The 19,384-nt window shown below is 46.5% G+C and overlaps 2 protein-coding genes across 12 annotated transcripts in view; both read right to left on the bottom strand.

Annotated features, from left to right (window-relative positions):
- Nucleotides 1–6,087, bottom strand: part of vps13c (vacuolar protein sorting 13 homolog C) — a 46,465-nt gene extending 40,378 nt beyond the window's left edge. For 4 of the 9 annotated variants that reach the window (XR_013293767.1, XR_013293768.1, XM_077562914.1 and 1 more), the window contains exons 1-7: nucleotides 5,874–6,087; nucleotides 4,084–4,127; nucleotides 3,970–4,012; nucleotides 3,780–3,875; nucleotides 3,606–3,638; nucleotides 2,301–2,402; nucleotides 791–853 (exon numbers count right to left, since the gene is read on the bottom strand). Coding sequence is in view for 7 of the 9 variants with exons in the window: in XM_077562914.1 (XP_077419040.1) it covers nucleotides 791–853; nucleotides 2,301–2,402; nucleotides 3,606–3,638; nucleotides 3,780–3,875; nucleotides 3,970–4,012; nucleotides 4,084–4,127; nucleotides 5,874–5,973 (481 nt within the window). In the remaining 2 variants the exon portion in view is untranslated. The remainder of the gene's footprint in view (nucleotides 1–790; nucleotides 854–2,300; nucleotides 2,403–3,605; nucleotides 3,639–3,779; nucleotides 3,876–3,969; nucleotides 4,013–4,083; nucleotides 4,128–5,873) is intronic. The other 5 variants (XM_077562919.1, XM_077562917.1, XM_077562920.1 and 2 more) reach the window with 3 other exon arrangements.
- A 3,196-nt stretch (nucleotides 6,088–9,283) lies between these two features.
- On the bottom strand, nucleotides 9,284–19,131 carry LOC144050596 (cAMP-responsive element modulator-like). 3 transcript variants are annotated; one of them, XM_077563996.1, is made up of 5 exons: nucleotides 19,020–19,131; nucleotides 13,221–13,374; nucleotides 12,431–12,577; nucleotides 11,253–11,349; nucleotides 9,284–10,371 (listed from the first exon to the last, which is right to left on the bottom strand). In XM_077563996.1, exons 2-5 carry the CDS (start codon nucleotides 13,321–13,323, stop codon nucleotides 10,227–10,229), a joined length of 492 nt encoding a protein of 163 aa, XP_077420122.1. In that variant the 5' UTR covers nucleotides 13,324–13,374; nucleotides 19,020–19,131; the 3' UTR covers nucleotides 9,284–10,226. The 3 variants fall into 3 exon arrangements, with proteins under 3 accessions (XP_077420122.1, XP_077420121.1, XP_077420123.1); XM_077563995.1 differs by lacking the exon at nucleotides 19,020–19,131 and adding an exon at nucleotides 16,339–16,478; XM_077563997.1 differs by lacking the exons at nucleotides 12,431–12,577; nucleotides 19,020–19,131 and adding an exon at nucleotides 16,339–16,478.
- Nucleotides 19,132–19,384: the final 253 nt, after the last annotated feature.

Here is a 19,384-nt window from a genome sequence, read left to right on the forward strand (position 1 = left end):
TCGTTGCTTTGGTTTTCTCATCATTGTTTTTTTTTTTTGCAAGTCGAGATCTCTTCCTGGCACTGGCGCGCTTCGCAGCCAAGTGGCAAATGTTTGACGTGAGAAAAGGGCAGCGTGTCAGAGGTTGCAAATCCACAAACACAGCCACAGTTTGCCTTTAGCCCCTTGCGCTAGCTAGCGCGCTACCTAGCTAGCTCCCCCGGGTGCTCTGTTACCTGCTAGGGAGCTAGCTAGCTAGCACAAGGGGCTAAAGGCAAACAATGGCAGGGTTTTTATTTTCTGGAAGTGGATTTGCCACCTGTGTGTGCCCTCTCCAGGTCAGGGATGAGATCCTGCCCCACAATAATAATAATAATAATAATAATGCATTGGATTTATATAGCGCTTTTCTAGACACACAAAGACGCTTTACAGAGGAATGGCTACATTAATCATGCACACATTCACACTGTGGTGGCGCTAAGCTACTTAAGTGGTAGACAGAAGGAAGCGTGGCTGCCAGTGTGCACCTACGGCCCCTCCCACCACCACCAAATATTCGCACCTTCTATACACCAGTTTGAGTAGCACTGGAAGCGATGCGTGGGGAGGGGGGCGGGGGGGGGGGGCATTACTTTTGCTTTGACCTCTTTTCTCTAGATTGTGGATTTTCCTAGTTGAGCAGGTCTGGCTTTGAAACACGACTTCAGTGCACACAAAGTCCAACATGAAATCAAGACGTTTGTCTTTAGCATGCGTGCGCTACATTCAAGCAAGCGTGTGTGCGCGTGTGTGCGCGTGTGCGCGTTACCGTTGAGTGTCTCCTTATAAACAACACTCTCCAGACTGAAGAGCAGCTCGCCACTTTGTGACGCTGACGCCAAACGCAGCGTGAACACAAAAGTCATCAATCACAAAAGTCAGCAATCACAAAAGTCAGCAATCACAAAAGTCATCAATCACAATCATTTCGGACACTTTCCATACATTCATCAATACAATCGATGCACCCAAAACGAAGCCCGCTTGACATCGGCATTCTTTTGCCGCGTGGCTTTGAAATGGCCGAATCGTCGACGAGGTCGAGTGAAGAGCACCCGCGACGGCTCCGGCGCGTTCTCGGCTCATCGGCAATTTGCAATCGGCTCCGATTTGCGTCTCCAGATGTTGCGCTGTCGTTTCTATGGCGTTGTGAGGACGGCGTGCAAGCAGGAAAAGGAAAAGCAACGCCGCAAAGAGGAAGCAGCCGGCGAGCGCGCACGTCGTTCGCTTGCAATCATCAGCGGAAGGTCGACCGCAAGATTCCAAAAAGGTCAAACCGCTTTTCAAAATGGGATTCTTTTTGCTTGCTGTATCGCAAAACAATATTTTCCCGTCCAAGCTTGAAAATAAACTCTTTGCATTAAAACAAAAACCTTCCATATTGAAGTCGACGCACGACGGAGAAGTTCGAGTCGCAGGACGAGCAGCAAGAAAAGAAATTGCTCGACGTGCTGTCGATTTCCTGCTACTTTTGGATCGAGTCCAACAAAAATAATGACGTGCGAAACCTCCGTTTTCCTAATCAACACGTTCCTAAAAGTCCGACGCAAACACAATCGTACGAAAACTAAAGAGTCGATCATTTGGATGCAATTCGTGGCAAAAAAGACAAAAAGTCATCAGAATACAAAAAATACTTTGCATCGAAATGAGCGACCAAATGGATCGATAAACATCAAACGTTGCAGCAAAGACGGCAAAGAGGAAAATGTTTGCGTTTGAAAGCGGATGTTGTCATTTTCATGGTTGAAAAAAAGTTCCTTCTTGAATTTTGGCCGCCGGATCCGTTTGGAGACCAAAAGTGAAATTGTGCCAAGGCAACGAAAGCCAAACATTTTGTCTGTTTGGCGGACTTTGGTGACGACGTGCGACAGCTCATCAACAACTCGCCAATTATGCAACGAATCCATAATGACGTTGAATAATCAATAAATTGAACTTCAAATGATCAAACTTGCGACTTTCAGCGAATATTCAACATTTGTGTTGTCCTCCATGAAAGCAGACAAGTTTTGCTTTTGTTTTGAAATAAGACCTTTGCAAACATCTGCTTTTACTTTGGAAAACAATCAACATTTTTGCAGGTTTTATGACGGAGCAAAACTATTTCCTTTTCATTTTCATTGTCTGCATTTCCAATTTCAAATCATGTCTTCGTTTTCAATAAAGGGAAGGAAATGAAAAGATGTTCTTATGGACAAAGACATCGCTGGATTTCGGAAATTCGTAACGGTCGGCGTTGCAGGAAGTTGCCGATTGCGAGTGCCAAAGCGTCTCACCTCTCGCCGCCGCCGTCCGGAGCGCATCCTCGATCCGTTGCAGTTCGCGCTGCTTGGCCTCCTGTTGGTAGCGTTCTTCTTTGGCCGCGTCGTACTTGATGGCTGGCCACACACACACACGCACACGCACACACAAAGTCAGCAGTGCATTGTGGGAAGCGCATCATCGACTCCACAACCTTCGACCGCATGGCGGCTCCTCGCCGTTTTTGTGCTCAGGCTCAAATGATGTCCGATTTCAAAGTTGTGCTTTGGCGCCATCGGCGACGTGTGGAGGATTTTCATTTGGAGAAAAGTGAGGATTCCACCGCCATTTTGTGACACTATTTGCAGATTTGGCTTTTGGCGGCAGGGCTCGGCCCTCGGACCTCGGCCCTCGGACCCCGGCCCCGGCCCCGGCCCCGGCCGGACTGGGACTCAGTTTCAGCTCTGGACTTTCAGGGCTCAGACCGGCCCACTTTAGTTGACATTTTGATGAACATGCACAATTTGACCGTTTGTGCATCAATAGATGAGCGTTCCCGCCAACGATATTCATATTCCATTTGACCCAAAACGTCATTTTCAATTTCATATGAAATGATCGTAACTGTAAGGGTGCTTGGAGTGACAGTTGATTGATGAACGCGACCGTCAACAGAAGATGATGCGGCTACTTTTTCTTTACGGGCTGATTTTGAAAACAACGCGTGGGCTCCTGCCTGCCCATTCGCGGCCCACCGGGAATTGTCCCGCCCCTCCAGATGGCCCAGTCCAGCCTTGCCCACCGACACTTTAGTGGCACAATATGGCACCAAAGCAATACTTTTAGATCAGTGCTTTGGCCTGAGTATAAAAAATCTGAGTTTTCAGTTGTTGTTGTTGTTTCCAGCAAATAACAGGTTTCACACCGCAAAAAAGAAAAAAAAAAAAATCAATAAAGCTCCACAAATGATTGGTCTCGTCCCCAAATGGCCATGAGGAAAACCTTCCCAGCAAGACCCGCAGCCATCTTGTCCATGTCTCGGAATGGGCCGCATGACCAACACAACGTGGATCGGGCCGGGGGGGGCCCTTCGTTACACTTTTCCTTCTTCACTTTGCCAGGATGATTTGTTTTGGTTTGTTTTTTTCTGGGGGGGGTCCAAAGGTCAAATTGTGTCCCCTCCCCGCCAAAAAACATCCTGAAAGAAGTGGCTCATAATCGGATTGAAATCTTTTTTTGGTGAGGAAAAATATTTTGGAGCAAGTATGAGAATTGTTTGCGGACTTTGTGGCGGTCACGCAGCCTCGCGGAAGGAAAGCCGCCGTCAACGTCGGGCTTACCGTTCGACGGGTTCGTCGTCAGCACACAGTCGGCTGGAACGCACGCACGCACGCACACACACATGCATTGTGAAGACATCTCTCTCTCTCTCTCTCTCTCGCTCGTTCACATCAAACGCACGCACGAGAAGTTGAGGCGCGGGTCGATGCGGGAGTGCGGCCGGCGTGGCTTACTGGCGCCGGGAACGAGCAGCAGGTAGAGGCCGTCCAGCGTGGCCACCACCGCCTCGTTGTACAGGTTCTTCCACGGGATCTTCAACGTCAGCGTGCCTGCCACACGCACACGCAAAGGCCAAAATGGAAGGATGAGAGAAAGGCGGCGGCGGCACGCGTGTGCGCCGCCGCCTTTCTCGATCACACTCACCGATCTGTCCGGCCTTCACCTTGAACGGGAGGTCAAATTCACTCTGAAGACGGAAAACAATCCAGTTGACTTTTGGTGGCTTCAAAGACACAAAAAGAAACCAACAAATCTTACCAGCGCATTTTCTTTCACTCGCAGGTTCTCCAGAACGACGTTTCCTGCAGGAAATGAAAAGACGTCACCATGGCAACCGGTGATGCCGAGCACTGGAATGTACCAACTTTCAATGAAAAACAACTACAACAATTTTCCATGAATTTGTTTAATAAGCAATAAAGTCATCTAATTGTGTATGACAATAAATGATCTCCACTTAATTATGCATAAATATTTTTGCTCTTAGGCTCAGCTAACACTAAAACGGAAGCAAATTCATTTGTTCATCAACTCCAATTCAAGTTGTTAACTTACTGACTTGCAGTAGCGGCGTGACAGAATTTATTTTCTTTTCTTTTTTTTTTAAATAGAAGAAGAAAAGAAAATCTGTCCAAATGCAAAAAAAAGTTTGCATTTGCAACGTTTCTACTTTCTACGACTCCGCAATGTCTATTTGAATTCCCAGAGTTTCTCATCCCGAATGCAAACTTCCCAAAAGACAGGAAACTGCTGATTGATTATCACGAGCAGAAAAGCAGCTCATGTCATCCTGACATTCTGGTTTGTGCCACACCTGCAAACACCTGCAAATACAAACCTACAGAATGTCATTCACATCATCATTTACTTCCAGCACATGCAATCGACTTTGCCAGAGAAAATGACAATCGGCTGCTCGACACATACTTAAAAAAAAAAATAAAAAAAAACTAAGCAGAGAAATATAGCAGTTGGCGTGTAATGCAACATGTGTCATCTGTCGTCAGCGTAATAAGAAAATTGCTCTCGCCGTTTTGAATTTAGTGTTGCAATAGCAACCACAAAAAGAGCAATTTCTGTTTGCTGAAAACTCTTTACGGCTGTGAAAATCACTGAATCAAGGCAACTGAACTCATTTGATCAATTTCTTGCCGTTTTTTTTCCTTCCTATGTTTTCAAAAAATGTACAAATATGACTTTGGCAATGATGCTATGCGGTCAATTAGATGTGCGTGCAGGGGGCGTGGCCTCAAGTGTGACGAGGTGTGGCCTACAGAAGCTCCTTGACTGCAGCTGCTGTTGTCTTGCATTTGCCAAGTGGAGTTTATTTGCATAAGCCTCGATCACAAAAAAAAAAAAAAACAGTTGACAAAGATTGATGACATGATCCAAACCCCAAAAGTGGAACGCGCAATGTTGGATTGTCATCGTGCGTTTGACAGTTTGTCCCGAGCGCTGGACGACTGCGGCTCTCCTTGCCCACATGCCCGAGCATTACTCAGCATCGGGCCTGCGATCGACAGAAGGGCGCGCAATTTTGCTTTTGAGGGCCGAAGTTGCCAGAAGAGCTCGCCGTGTGTCGCGAGACGCTCCAAATTACAAAACAAATCAGCAAGTCACGATTTGTGGTCGCCCACCAACCCGAACCCGGACAAGCAACTTTTGGGTGGTGAAAAACCGACATTTGCAACAAAATAAATGACGTTTTCAAGGTTAGCTTTAGACCGAAGACTCGATCCAACTTTATTTTGTGCTTCACAACTGGAGACACTTGACAGTTATTTGCAGAGACAAAAGACCGCTTTAACGAGAGACGCAAGTCAACCAAGTCTGATTGCGAACAAGAAGAAAGGTGTCAATATCAAATATGTTGGAGCGGTTACAGTAGCGCCGATGTTTAGAGGAGACCTTGTTGTGTGCCACTAAACTTTGCAGGATTGTCGTTAACTCGCAATGATTTGCACCACAACAAGCACGTTTTGATTAGCGAGGTTTGTGAACGGAGTCTGGCCGCAGTTAGCCCGTCGCTCGTCAGCCGCCTAGCTCACCTCCCCAGATTCCGATCTTGAGCTGCGACTTGTCCAAATTCTCCACGTAGTCCCCGATGAACCTGTTGAGAAGGTCGCTGACCAAAGACTCGAACACCATGACTGAGCCGCCGCCGAGCTTCGCCCGCGGAAACGTCACTTTTCAGGCCACTTCCGCATTGGACGCGGACGGGCTGTCAGCTGACTAGCCCCCAGCGAACGACTCCTCTGCCACCTAGGCGCCGTCCGATGACATCACTTGTCAGCGACACGCCAGTGTGGTTTTTTTTTGTGTGAACATTTTTATTTACAAATAGCAAAGGCAATTTAAAACAAACAAACATTTTACAGGCAAAACCGTCAATAAACGAGGCCAGTCTTATTGCATGTTTGTGGTTAATTAGTATACAAAAAATAATTAAAGCGTTTTTTTTGTATCCTTTACATTACCGTTTATTAACCAAGCGATTGGTGTTTATTTGGTACTTCCATCACCTCCTTGTTCCGGCGCTGGTAGCCGATCTGGATCCGCAGGTCGTAGCTGCGCTGGCGGGCCTCCATGCTCTCTAGACCACGACCAAAACAACAAGGCTTGCTCATGCTCAGCACCGCCGCCCGTAATGACCCAATTCAACAGAATGTAAAGAATTGAATTTGCACTACGAAGCTATATGGCAGCAGCGCAAAGAAGACGGTCATAACTACTCAGTAAAATGAGATCATATTTGCTGTTTTTGCAGAGGATAAAGAATATATGCTTGGAAGTCTTGTTATATGCGCTAGCAGCATCATTTGAGTTCAAAAATCCATTTCTTACAGGATTTTAACACCCCAACAGCAATGTTAGTTTTCTATGGCCGTGTGCAGCGTTTAGCATTAAGCTACCAAACTTTCCTCCGACAGTTCTGTGGTGCTTAGTTAAATGCATATCTTTATTCAGTTTAGTTTTACAGTAAACTTTCAGTTGGCTTGCAAATTTTTGCTCTCAACTCAAGGAAGAAGAAACGTCCCATCTTGAATAACTCGAGTTACATGCTATGATATATAATCCATCTGTCGATAACTGCCACCTTGCACAGTAGAAATCAACACAATTGCAAACAAGCCGCTGAGACAAAACAAGCACGCTAACCGTGGCCACACAACGTTAAACTTAAGCATAATTCATGTACTCACTCCTCCAGTTGTTTGTGAAAAGCGCCACTTTGAACAATAGAAATAAACAAACAAGTGCAAATGATTTCTTCCCATATCATGACTCAGCTTTGTACATGTTAGTAACGGCAGTGGCTGCATTCTGGAAGGGAAAGACCTTGTTGCTGACATTCTCTGTCTGTGAATCACATTTCAAATAAAATCTCACTTCCAATTGTTCTTCACCGATTTCCTCCTCCATTTGTACAAAAAGCAATTAACATTCAACAAGGCAGATTAGAGCCCAATTGCTTCGGTTAGTCTAGTTTTATCAGCCGCTTTTCAAAATAATCACGATAGAGTAACTTCTGCTCAGTAATTGGAGTCAGTGAAAATGTCCTTGTGCCATTTGGCCACCAGATGGAGCCAATTCAATTGGATCCAATTAGCATCCGGTGAGCAAATGACCATGTTGTGGTTGAGCACAAGTCACGTGCTGCAGATGCTGCTGAGCTGAGCACGATACTGCAATCAGAGCAAAACACAGAAAATTGTTTGCAGCTCAGAAGCAAACATCTCAGGCCAATAGCTTACAAAATGTTCAAACTTGCAAGTAGTTTTTTTTTTTAAAGAAACTTACTAAAAGCAGTCAGAAAAGCTGCTAAATGCAGAAGGAAAAAAAATAAAAAGCAATTATTGCCAACCCTACTTTTCTTCTGCTGTTCTTAGTGTAAGCAGGGCGCATCCGCAGGGATGGCAGCTAAGCTCGCAAAACGTTTAAAAACAACATCTTTTTAAGAATTTGTGCTCTCAGTCCTAACAGACGACAACGCAAACCTCAAGTGTTTGGAGGTCTGCGTGACCCACCGTCCGTCAGTCCCAACGTAAAGTCGTGCGATTGTTTTTGTGGCTTCCAAACATCTGGAGCAGAAGTAAGGCCAGCTCAGAGTCGCACCGCGTTTAAGGCAAATCCGTTGCCATTCGTCTCATCAAAGATGTTGACTGCAAACCCGCCTGCGTTTTCTTCCTGTCTTTCCAAAATGACCTCCTGGGATTTTGACCTGTGAAAACCTTGCTGAGTATTTGCTACAATTACTTTACTCATTTTTTCTCCACCATAAAAACTACAATACTCCTTTTTTCCTCCACCATAAAAAGTAAAAAAAAGATTTGAACAACCCCAGGACTAAAACTTGAAAAAAATAGTGATGAAACACTATGCACTAAAATGAGACGAAATCAACAGGATTTGACCGTAATAGTGCTCGGGGGCAACGATCCAAAAGAGCCGGTTCCCTGAAAAGAGCCGCAATTCCCATCACTAGTGCCGACTAATGTAGATGAGAGGTTCATGAACGGCGAGTCGATGCGCGTGCTGATGACGTACGTGGTGACGTTTGAAGCCCCGCGAAGCCGATGTACCACGTGACTGCGGATGTAGTATAGACCATAAGGTATTAAATAAGATTGAAGTTATTGACAGAAAAAAGAAGGGACAGAGAGTAAGATAGAATTAAAGAACAATAATTAAGGAAGAAAAAAAGAGTCATGATGGGTCGTTCGCAAATGAGCCAGTACAAAGAGTCGGCTCTTTTAAGTGACCGATGAGAGTCGGCTCCCTCCCTCAAGAGCTGGCTCCGTCCTTTTTTTTCTTTTTCCTTTCTTTTTCCTTTTTCTTTTTTCTCTCTCTCTCTCTTCTCTCTCTCGAAACGTCGCGACGGGCACTAGTTTTTTTTTTGACACTTCTTTTCCATTTTCTTTTCCTTTTTTCAAACCTTTCTTTTGTTTGTAGGATAGATAGATTAAAAAACAAATATAATTTTTTTAAAAATATAAATACAAAAAAAACAACTATGTATAATAATGGTGATGATTGGACCCTTGTCCAGCATGGCAGACGTCGCCAACACTTTGGGGAGCAACATGGGCAGCGGGGGGGGGTCGACCACGCTGGCACCAGGGGGGGCGAGAGCGCTGGGGGGTGGACGGTGCACGTCCCTCCTCCCGCTTCGGAGATTCCAGACGAACTTACTGACACCGACTGGACAAAGACAACAGACTAAATACACAAACACTAATGAGAAAAAGCTGGAAAACACAACAAGGTGGCCACTGATTGGTCAAACACACCGGAAGGAGAAAGACACACACGTGGACGTCATCAGACATTAACGAGACAAACACAACAAACTCACCAAAATAAAAGAAAACAAACCGCCACAAAACTGAACACAACAAAACGCCGGATTGGTCCCAAATACCGCGAGAATTGCGCTTGCTGGCAGGGGTTGAGGCAGTCGGGTCACATTTTTTATTTCTTCATGGGGGGGGGAAATATTCTTATTTGAAAAGTTAACGAAGCAAAGCGGAAACATGGGACAAAAGCAGATCAAATGGCTTTGAGGTGTGCAGCAGGCCCGAGTATGCTGCAGTCTTAGCAAGGTTGTCACTTATTTGAGGTTTTGGGCCAAACGCCGGCAATCGACATTACAGACATACAAATATACATAAACATATCACCGGTGTCGGGTCAAAACATTGGACCAACAAAAACGCCATATTTGCTCAACCAATAACGTTGCATCAACAAGTGATCAAAACATTTTCAAAATATAAATATATAGCGTATAGGAGAGAGAGAGGGAGAGCGAGCGAGCGAGCGAGCACACGAAAAGCCAAAAGTGGCAGAGAATAGAAATGAATGCAATGACATGAAAATGCATTTGAAAAAATGCTGATCAAAGTTGGGCTCATGAACGCAGAACATCGCTGGAGTCCCGCAAGGTTGCGTTTGCTCACGTCAGGCTTTTTGGATCCAATCAATCGCGTCATCGTTCAGCGATTCGTTTTGCAAGAAAAGGCAAAATATCAACTGATCCCTCCAGATTGGGGTTATATAAATATATGCAAATATACAAATGGATTCCCTTGGCTTTGGTGCAAATGTGAGCCAGCCACAGTGCGTTCGGATTTGCAAAGGTTCGATTATGGGCAAAAATGTGAGTTTGTGACAAAAGAACAGGCGGTCACGTATATTGAAAGATGTTTTTTTGTTTTCTTTTTCCAACTGCGCTTCCTCCTCACGGCACCTGTCCCAAATCCTCTCCAGCGACATTCGAGCCCCTGGTCGCCCCACAACGTGTCCAGAAGGTCACCTTCCATCCTCTGCGTCCTCCCGTCGCAGCATTTTCAAAGTCAAATGAATTCAATGACGTCTTTGCAGTCCGTGCGACGCGGCCGTCAAGGGCCGTTGTGATGGCACATTTCTTTCCAGGTTTTCAGCTCTTCCTTCAAGGCCTTATTCTGGTTTTCCAGCTTGGCCACGCGCTCCTCCAAGCCTTGCACGTAGGCCTTCCTCCGCCGGCGATATTCCCGCGCCGCTTCCCTGCAAACGCACAAAAGACACTTCAACTTTGCGTCGGCCGCGTCGACGCACGTTTCCCACTCGTGGTTTTGGCCGCTTTGCAATCGCACCGCGTCGGTCGGTATGCGCCGGCTGAATAACATTGCCGTCTTAAAGTCGGGCGCCGTTTGGGAGGCGTTTTCGAGTGCGACGCGTGATCACTCCGATTGGCCGTTAGCGACTCAGCGAATGGGACGAGAACAGGACGTGACGAATGCAGATGGACGGCGAGCCTTGGCAATTTTGCACGTTTCGCACGTGGACGTCAGAAGAAGAAGAGACGTCGGCTTTGCTTGAAGCGAGCGCGGCGTTGTATGACATGAGCACAAACGGGTCTGACGATGACGAGCGATGAAGGCACATTGATGGCAAGACGTCGCGACTGAATTGTAAACGACACGATACGCCGCAAAGAGCCTGACGTGCGCTTCACGTGGGAATTGTTGTTTTTGGACATTTTTATTTCCCGCCATCGGAACAGATTTCTGCTTGCCTTTATTGAACAATGACAAATAGCGGTTAGCGCCGCCGCCAATGTTATGGAGGAGGATTAGTTGTCACGCATCGGTAGAAGAAAAACTAATGTCACAATTGACGTGGGCGTCGTCTGTTGCGGCGTGGACTTCCGCCGTCCGTGGGTTCGGGTGACGTGCCGACGCCGCAAGCGCTTGCCGGCGGTCACATTTGTCGGACGTGGAGTTGGTGCGCGGACGCCGAAATGTAGCACAAGCGGCCGAACGGCAAGTGGCAGCCGGCGGGGAACTGCAGTTGCCGACAATAATTGGCCACGGGGGCGACACAAACACTTTTGAACTTTGAAGTCGCCTTTGGTTGAAGCTTTGAGAAACGGCGCTTTCACGAACCTGTTTTTCATCAAGCTGCGTTCCGACTGGTTCCGAGGACCGCTGCCCTGCGGCAGGATGGAGTTGGCGTACTGGAGCTGCGTGGCCGTCATGTCACCTGCCGGATCAGCACACAAGACATTCACAACTTGCGGCCAAAACAAGCACGGACACTTTTTCATTGGGCAAAGTTGACCTTTTGTCCTTCAAAGTCAGTGAAAGGAGGACATTCGTTGTTAGCTGACATCAAGTCAAAGTTGGGCCAAAGTCAAAAGCCTCGAGCAAGTCAAACATGTGCGGTTAGCGCCAGTGTGGTCGCCCCGCCCCCTTTCTGCAGTCCTCCCTTGCTTGCGCTGCCGGCCAACGGGGTTCGGCACCAAGGCTATTTTTAGACCGCGAGGTCACGTGACTTCAGCAGCTGAAGGTCAAACGGAAGCCGGCTCGTCGACGAGCCGAGCTGGCAGCGCTCGTTTCGTACTTCATTTATTTCCGAGAAAAAAGCACCGCGCCGAGTAAACGCGGCGGTTCTGGAACTCGCATGAACGACTCCAGACACGACGAGCGTCCACATATGAAGGTTGTGCTCTTGATTGGTTTCACAAAGCCACAAATTCTGAGGGATGGACGTGAACGATGACGTCCAAAAGAGCAGTTGGACGCCAGCCAAGTCCGCCTTTCGATGGAGTCAACATGTTGTTGACTCGGATGACAGTCCGTTTTTTGCCGGCCAGCGCCGTCCCGAGGCTGATTGACATGAAATGTAGCCCAATTGAAAAGCAGAATTCAAAGCACAGCTCCAGTTTTTCACGCTTTTTATCTTGTCTTATTTTCATTTCAAAGCGCGGCCCCACTTTGTCCATGATTGCGTTCGCTAAAAGCACATTTACGAAGCACGTGTCAAGCAAGCGGCGACCTGCAGCCCGTCCCGGCGGACTTCGGCCAAACGAGCGAGCGGGCGCCATTTGCTAATCAAGGGCACGCGGGCGGGATTGCAGATTCCGAGTCGGGACGGGTTTTTTGGGTCTGGCCTTGTGCTTGCCGGAATTTGGAGCCAGCCAGCCAGCCAGCAAACCTTCCGCAGCGCAAGCACGACAGCTCGGACTTCACGCTACGGTCACGAGCCGAGTCCCGTCGCAACACTATGCCCTCATTTGGTGACTGAAGGTTTGTTTGTTTGTGTAATTCAGTATTTGTTGTACCTGCAAGCGGTTGAGCAAATTGCATCTGCAGGCTATCCTGCCGCTCTGTGCAGTATGGAATGGGCAGCGATTGTGTGGGTTGCGTACTTGGCATAGCCATTGTTGCCACCGTCTGCGCTCCCTCATTCTGATAACAGAAAGGACCTCCTTGGAAATGAAAGAAAAGGGTCATTTTCTCACACAATATTCCACTTGACAGAATGCTCAAACCTGTGGAAATCACGTCACTGTCACGGGTTCGAGTCAGCCACAGTCCAAAGCAACGCGCGCTTGTCCTGCGAGGTGGGCTTGCCTCAGGAGGGATTTTGCTCAAAAGGTGCCGGCGCAAACGCGCCACGCGGCTGCCGGCACGAGAGCCAATTAGCAAGCAAGCCAATTCAAAGTCTCCGCCGGAAGCGCAATGCAATTAGCGCACAAGCTAACAGTTAGCCTGTTACGTCGACACCGCCGACATTTTCTTTCGGCCACTTTGGACGCCCGCCGCTCAATCTTACGAGTCGGTCTTGGGGAGGGAGGAGACTCCTTCGCCATTGTCGAGTCCCAGCACAGATCGTTAGGTGATATCGTCAAGTGATATCGTCAAGTGATATCGTCAAGTGATATCGTCAAGTGATATCGTCAAGTGATATCGTCAAGTGATATCGTTAATGCTAGCTCGTCTTCAGCGCACACATGCTCAGTTTTCCCACCTCGCGTTTTTGGTCTCCCGTTTGAAAAATTGCTTATGTTGTTATAGCGTGTGTGCGTGTGCGTGTCACAGGATGGGACTCAAAGCGATGGTGGCAGTTACCTTGTATGGAAGGGAAATAGTTATTTGGGTGGTTCCACATGTTCTGATAGTAGCCAAAGGCGTTGGACTCGGGCGCGAGCGTCTGCGGGTTGATTGTGGTCATGGCCGTCAGCGTCTGCGTCCCCTCCGTGTTTAAAGCGTGAGATTGAGGAGGCTGCAAACAAAAGAAAACAAAACAAATGGACAACCTGATCAGAGGAAAGCAAACGTTTCACCCGCAAAGGCGTCCGCGGTGAGAGATGTCTCGGGTGTGCCGGGTTCGAGACACGCCTACGGCAAAGCTCCCCGACAACACAAGTGGGCCTGCTCGCCGTTTGTTTTTTGTACACGCGGCGCAGCTTGAAAAGAAAAAGTCACTTGCTGGCACGTGCTGAAATGCGTCTTGACAATCTTCTGGATTTCAAATATTTCAATTCACATTCAACCCATCCACATTTCCTTATCCAATTTTGTCTTTCAAAACTTTGCTGGATTGGATCAGAATCATCCTAAATTTGTCGGTCTTGAATTTGTGCAAAGCCTCTCAGAGTATCCAAATAAGCACTTTATACATTTGAAGAAGGATTACTACTTTTGTTGTTTGTCATTTCCGAATGTCCCGCCCGGGATCACAAACGGGGAAGACAAAGTAGACCTCAAGACTTTTGACTCATATAAAAGGGGGCGGCCATTTTGCCATTTGCTCCTTTCTGAAAATGACCTCAGAGTTGCTCAGGGCAAGCGCAAAATTCATCTGAATGAGGCGTGAAAACACCAAAAGTCCGACCGGTGCGACCAGCACGACGACAACGAGGAAACACGACAATGAAAAACAAATCACGACAAAAGACAAAACCAACCAAACCGTAACGATTTGTGAGTTTTAAGTTTTGTTGCGGTTTCATTTTGGCTGGAAGCACTTTTGTTTTTTTGGCATTTGGATTTTTGGGGTTACATTTGTGAACCTTTTTCAGGACTTCGTGAGGTTCCGTTTATTCCGAATATCTCGACACCCGGAAATGCAAGAGTTGCTTGTATTGATCGATGAGGGAGTTTGCTAAAGTCACACGTGGGATCCGTTAGATCCTCCCGCGCCCGAGGTGGGATCAATTGAACGCTATTTTTCAGGACCAAAAGGATCCAGATTTGGGACTGACATTTTGAGCAGAAGTCATGATGTCACGTTTGCGATATCGGACCCTGGGGACACGTGCTTCTTCTTCCCAACAACATTTTTGCCCGTGTCCAAAGGAACGTGGAAGATCGCTGCAAGCCTGAACCCGAGCAAAAAGCCCTCTGACTTGTGTCCAGCTTGGAGAAAGCCTGGCTGGCCTACAATCGATAAAAAATCATCCTCCACACGGAGGGAAATGTGCTGCTCGGGCTTCCAAAACTCGCAGGTCATGCCTGAAAGCCGTCTCCGACACAAGACTTTTTCTTTTTTTGTTGTGAATGGGAGCACAAACGTCCCGTCTGCAGCCCTCAAACTGCAGCCATCCATTTTGGGAAGTGCTTATTGCTCACAAGGGTGGCTGGAGCCTATCCCAGCTGGTTTGGGGCAGTGGGCGGGGTCCGCCCTCGACTGCTTGCCAGCCAATCCAGACCTTCAAACTTCAAACCAGACGAAATAGCCGAGCTGCGTTCAAACACGTTCGCATGCATTGGACGGATTCCCTCAATAGTTTGTGTCAATGAAAAATATTTTCCAAAAGGGCAAATATTGGACGGCAGAGGATCCTCAAAGTTCCTCTAAAAACAAAAACAATCCAGTCACGATGAATTCACAACAAAATAGTTCACGTTTGCGGTTTGTTTTTCGTGTGCTTAAATTGACACTCGAATGATGAACTTGGAAGTGCCTGGCGTGAGGTCACGTGCTGGCCGAGTTGCGTTGGAAAAGTCCTCACACCCCCGCACGTGTTGGAGCCAGATGACTTTTTTCTTGCCTATTTTTCTCTTTTGGCTGCGATCCCTCGTTTTAGCCACACGGTGGCGCTTGTGCCTCACAAAAGGAAATTGAGAAGGCGAGTGCGACAAACTTTGCGCCGACTGATTCCATTAAAAACTTGGACTGAACCACTTGATTTGGGGTCCGCGAGATTGGAAAATTCAACTGAGCTCAACTTTGGCTGTTATTTTGCTGCATGTGCTTTTTTTGCAAGTTTGACTCCTTTCTGTCCCTTTTCATCATTTCTTTTACTTTCAATATTGCTTTATCTTGACTTTTTGTCTTTTTCAAATGCATTCAAGAAATTGAATTGGATTATCTTGAAAGGCAGATTTGGAGCGGCGCCTTTGACCAGGGTCACAAGATTGTGCAATTGTTGTCGCTGCTCGAGCATTTGACAGCTCGGCCACAAATTATGGATTGATTTTTAATGAAGCTGAGCACTCATTCTTTCTCCTTTTGACAATGAAAATGATGTCCAATGATGTTGAATTTTGTTCATACTTTATATAATAAATAATCCCATTTTCTAATCCATGTATACCAAAACAACCTCTTTTAATATCGAGGATCGAGAAGCGAATCATTCAAACTTTCATTCAAACTTGGAGCACCAAAACAAGCACGAAGCATTTCGTCTTTTGCAGGAACATTTGGAGAAGGCAAAAGATCCACAATAGGCATGAAGATATTAAACATTAAGATGAAGATGATTATTTTGTTTATTTCTACATTATCATTAGTAGTTTATAATTATTAGCGCAGCACTGTTGAAACGTGCTTCGGTAAACTGTATTAAAGTTGACCAAAAAAAACATTACAATATGTTACGTGCTCTTTCGTTTTCTGCAAGCAAAAAAAAAAAAAAAGTATTCAATTTATATCATTTTTTGTAAATTCTATTATTTCTTTCTGATCGACTTTGTGCAACCGGTCAATCCAAAAATGCCGGTTTGCTGGTCAAAGGCAGTCATAGCAAAAGGCAATATGAATATTTGCATCAATTCTGACATGAAGAAAAACAAGAACGCTGGAAAGCTAAAGTGTCGGCCTTTGCGCTCGTGTACGTCCCACATGCTCAAATTGAATTTGGAAAAACAACAACAAAAAAGGCCGCTCGGAGAGAAGGAAAAAGAAATGCGGCGTGTGATTCGCGGTCGCTGGTTCGATGTGGTGCAGGGTTCTACTCACATCCATCGCTGAAAGGGTTTGCCGGATCACATGTGCCTTTTGCGGTGCATGCGTCAAAAGTCAGCAAGGCCAATCCGGTCTTCCTTTCAAGCCGGCTTGTTTATTGCGTCAAATGTTATGTCACCAAAGCTCTTCAATGCTCATTTTCTTATTACACCTCAATTGAAGCATAGAAGGACACTTTGTTTGACGTCACTCCATTCATGCGTCAAGTCGAGTTTGCGCGAAATCGGCTTTCCAAAAAGCACACACAAGATGAAACCGTTTGCGTGCTTGTATGTGAGTCTTTCCTGTCATTTGTTTGCCACAAAGTGCCAACAAAGGAGATTGTTGAAGGACTGCAAGATCAAACATGTGCCCTGAAGCATTTGACGCAAGACTTGTATGACGCAAAAGACACGTGCTGGCCTCCCATGCATGCCCAATTCGGAGCTGTCAAAAGGACCCTAAAAATAAGAATTGGACAAAATTCACCAAGACGCGCGTGCTTGTTGGTCCTCGTGGGAGCGCTGGAAAAAGTTCCAAACAGAAATGTTGGCAGTTTGCTGCCCTGCAACATTTGCAAGGTTTCACATGCATGCGCACGAGCACGGAACATCTGGGGAGAAATTCGAGGCGACCCGACCAGATGACAAGAACCATCAATTTACACATTGCTCCTATTTAGGATCATTTTCACAAACTAGCAAAATAAAAAATGGACGCGTTTTACACAACAGCGACCCAAATGCTATTTATCGTGTCGAGTTAGCCTGGTTATGCAATTCAAACAATGCACTTGATGCATTTTAAATACTCTCATTATTAATTTAGAGTAATGACACTATTAGTACTATACATAAACCTGAGGATTATGCATTTCAAAGAAATTGCAAATATGTATCATTTAAGCTTTATTTAGTAGGGTTGTGTTAAAAGTAACTACTGTATAAAAAAAAAGTACATGGGAATTTGTTATGTAAAAAAAAATTACGTAAATCTCAAGTAAAGCTTGAAATATTTCTGAGTGAACTCATGCCTTAAACACAAAAAGATTTGGAGCTGCACATTCATAGAGCAAGTTAGAAACTTCATGTCAAAGTTGGGGGGGCTTTTTTTTCTCTTTTCTTTTTTAATCGCTGTGGAAGTCATTGGCAGGTTGCAAACAACTCCTTCAATAGGACTGTGGGGTCATCGGGGTCATGCATGAGTGGACTTGATGCGGTCTTCCGAATGTGCCTTTTGTCAAAGTTCTCCTTCCGCTTAGCGGCAAAACGTCACCACGTGGTCAGAAAGTGGCTCGCTTTCGACAGCCCACTTCCACTCCAATGGGACCCTGCCTTCGTTTCCTAGTGACGTCACCGCGTGACGGCCAACGTGGGGGTCCGGCGTGCAACCGTCAAGCGTCGACGTCAAGCGCGTCAGTCCACTTCGTCGTTGGCCTGCTGATTGAAATCTTGACGCCCGAAAGGATTACGAGTCACACAAAAGTCCTTCATTCAAACCCGTCCATGCAAAAGGGGGAAAAAAAGAAAAAAAAAGGCGCATCCAGTAGATCCATAGAAAATACAACAATAACGCTACAAATGATATGCAGTGCTTGAAAATAAGACGAGCACTGCTTAGTAATCCTACTTGATTTCACCAGGCCCAAACACAAGTTTTGTTCCGAATAAGCAGAACGTGAAGCTCACGTAGAAAATACAGGACTCTTTATTCGAGAGAAAAAAAATGCCAAGGAAGGCAACGGGCAAGAGTGAAAAGCAAATCGATCAAAATTCAAAAGGCCAAGAACAGTTTTCACGGCAAACAATTCTTCAAAAGATTCACACAGCAAACAAGAATAAGAATTTCAACCACTACACGAACTGCGTCAGACGAGACCACGCCCACTACAATATTGCACTTTGACCGATAAAACCTTTACGAGAAATCAATAAGTTATAATTTGCTAAAACGAGGAAATAAATAAAAGGCCCATAAAATAATTCCAGTCAGCGGGAAAACACTGACACCGAACACCTACAAACACAAACATTATTTGTTGCATTGTGTCATTAAACACAACTCGTAGAAATAGTCATTTAAGTCAACCAAGTTATACCTTTTGGACAAAAATCCCTCCCGAACAGGACCTTGCTTCCTTTGGACTCAAACAGAACCCAAATTGTATGCGGGAGACATCAACAGGTGATCAACTCATGACAAACAATTCAAGGCAAGAATTACCATCCTGACGGATTTGCCGGCACTTGGAGCCGCTAACTCGACAAACGTCAAATGCCGCGAAGTCGCGACCGACTTGTGCAAAATGTTTGACGTCCTCGCGCCTGTGACCGCGTGGCCTCGTGCGCACCTGCAGCAATCAATGTGTGCCATCTCACGGGCGTGGCCACGCCTTCCTCGCCTTTAATGCCTCAGGTACCACCCCCCCCCCCCCCCCAAAATCCCCCCCCAGGTCCTAAAAGCCACCTCGCATGAATTCCACACAGCACTGCGAAAGTGGTTGGAAAAAGCAAAACGTTACCCAAAGATTGCACTTTTCTTTTTCAAACAAGAAAACTTTGGGCTGATGAAAGTCAGAGTTTGATTGGCTGACGCAAATCAAGCGGTTCATCCGCGTGCGCACCAAACGCGCGCCCTGCCTTCGCTCGCAACACGTTTTCCTTCTTCTGACACCAAATGTTGTTTTTTTTACGCACCCTGCAACGTGTCCGTCCCGAATCCGACGCTTCCTGCCCGTGTCAGTGTCGCGTGTCAACTTGTATTCTTTGCAAACACCATCACGACGGCTCGCATGTCATTTGGCGAGCCCAAAAGTGGCGCAACTCGTCGACGAACTTCATGTGTCGCCTTTTATGTCATTTGTCTTGCGACTGCGTGCATGCGTGCATGCGCGCACGCGCTTCTTATTGCGCAACACCGCATGCGGATCATGGATCACAATTCGCAACAATAATTAGGCTACTCAATCATGACCAAGCAGTTGAGGGTGTACCCCGCCTACTGGCCGAAGCCAGCTGGCCAAAGCCAGCTGGGATGGGCTCCAGCGACCCTTGTGAGGACT

Source organism: Vanacampus margaritifer, chromosome 4 (assembly GCF_051991255.1).
Source record: "Vanacampus margaritifer isolate UIUO_Vmar chromosome 4, RoL_Vmar_1.0, whole genome shotgun sequence".
Lineage (NCBI taxonomy): Eukaryota > Metazoa > Chordata > Actinopteri > Syngnathiformes > Syngnathidae > Vanacampus > Vanacampus margaritifer.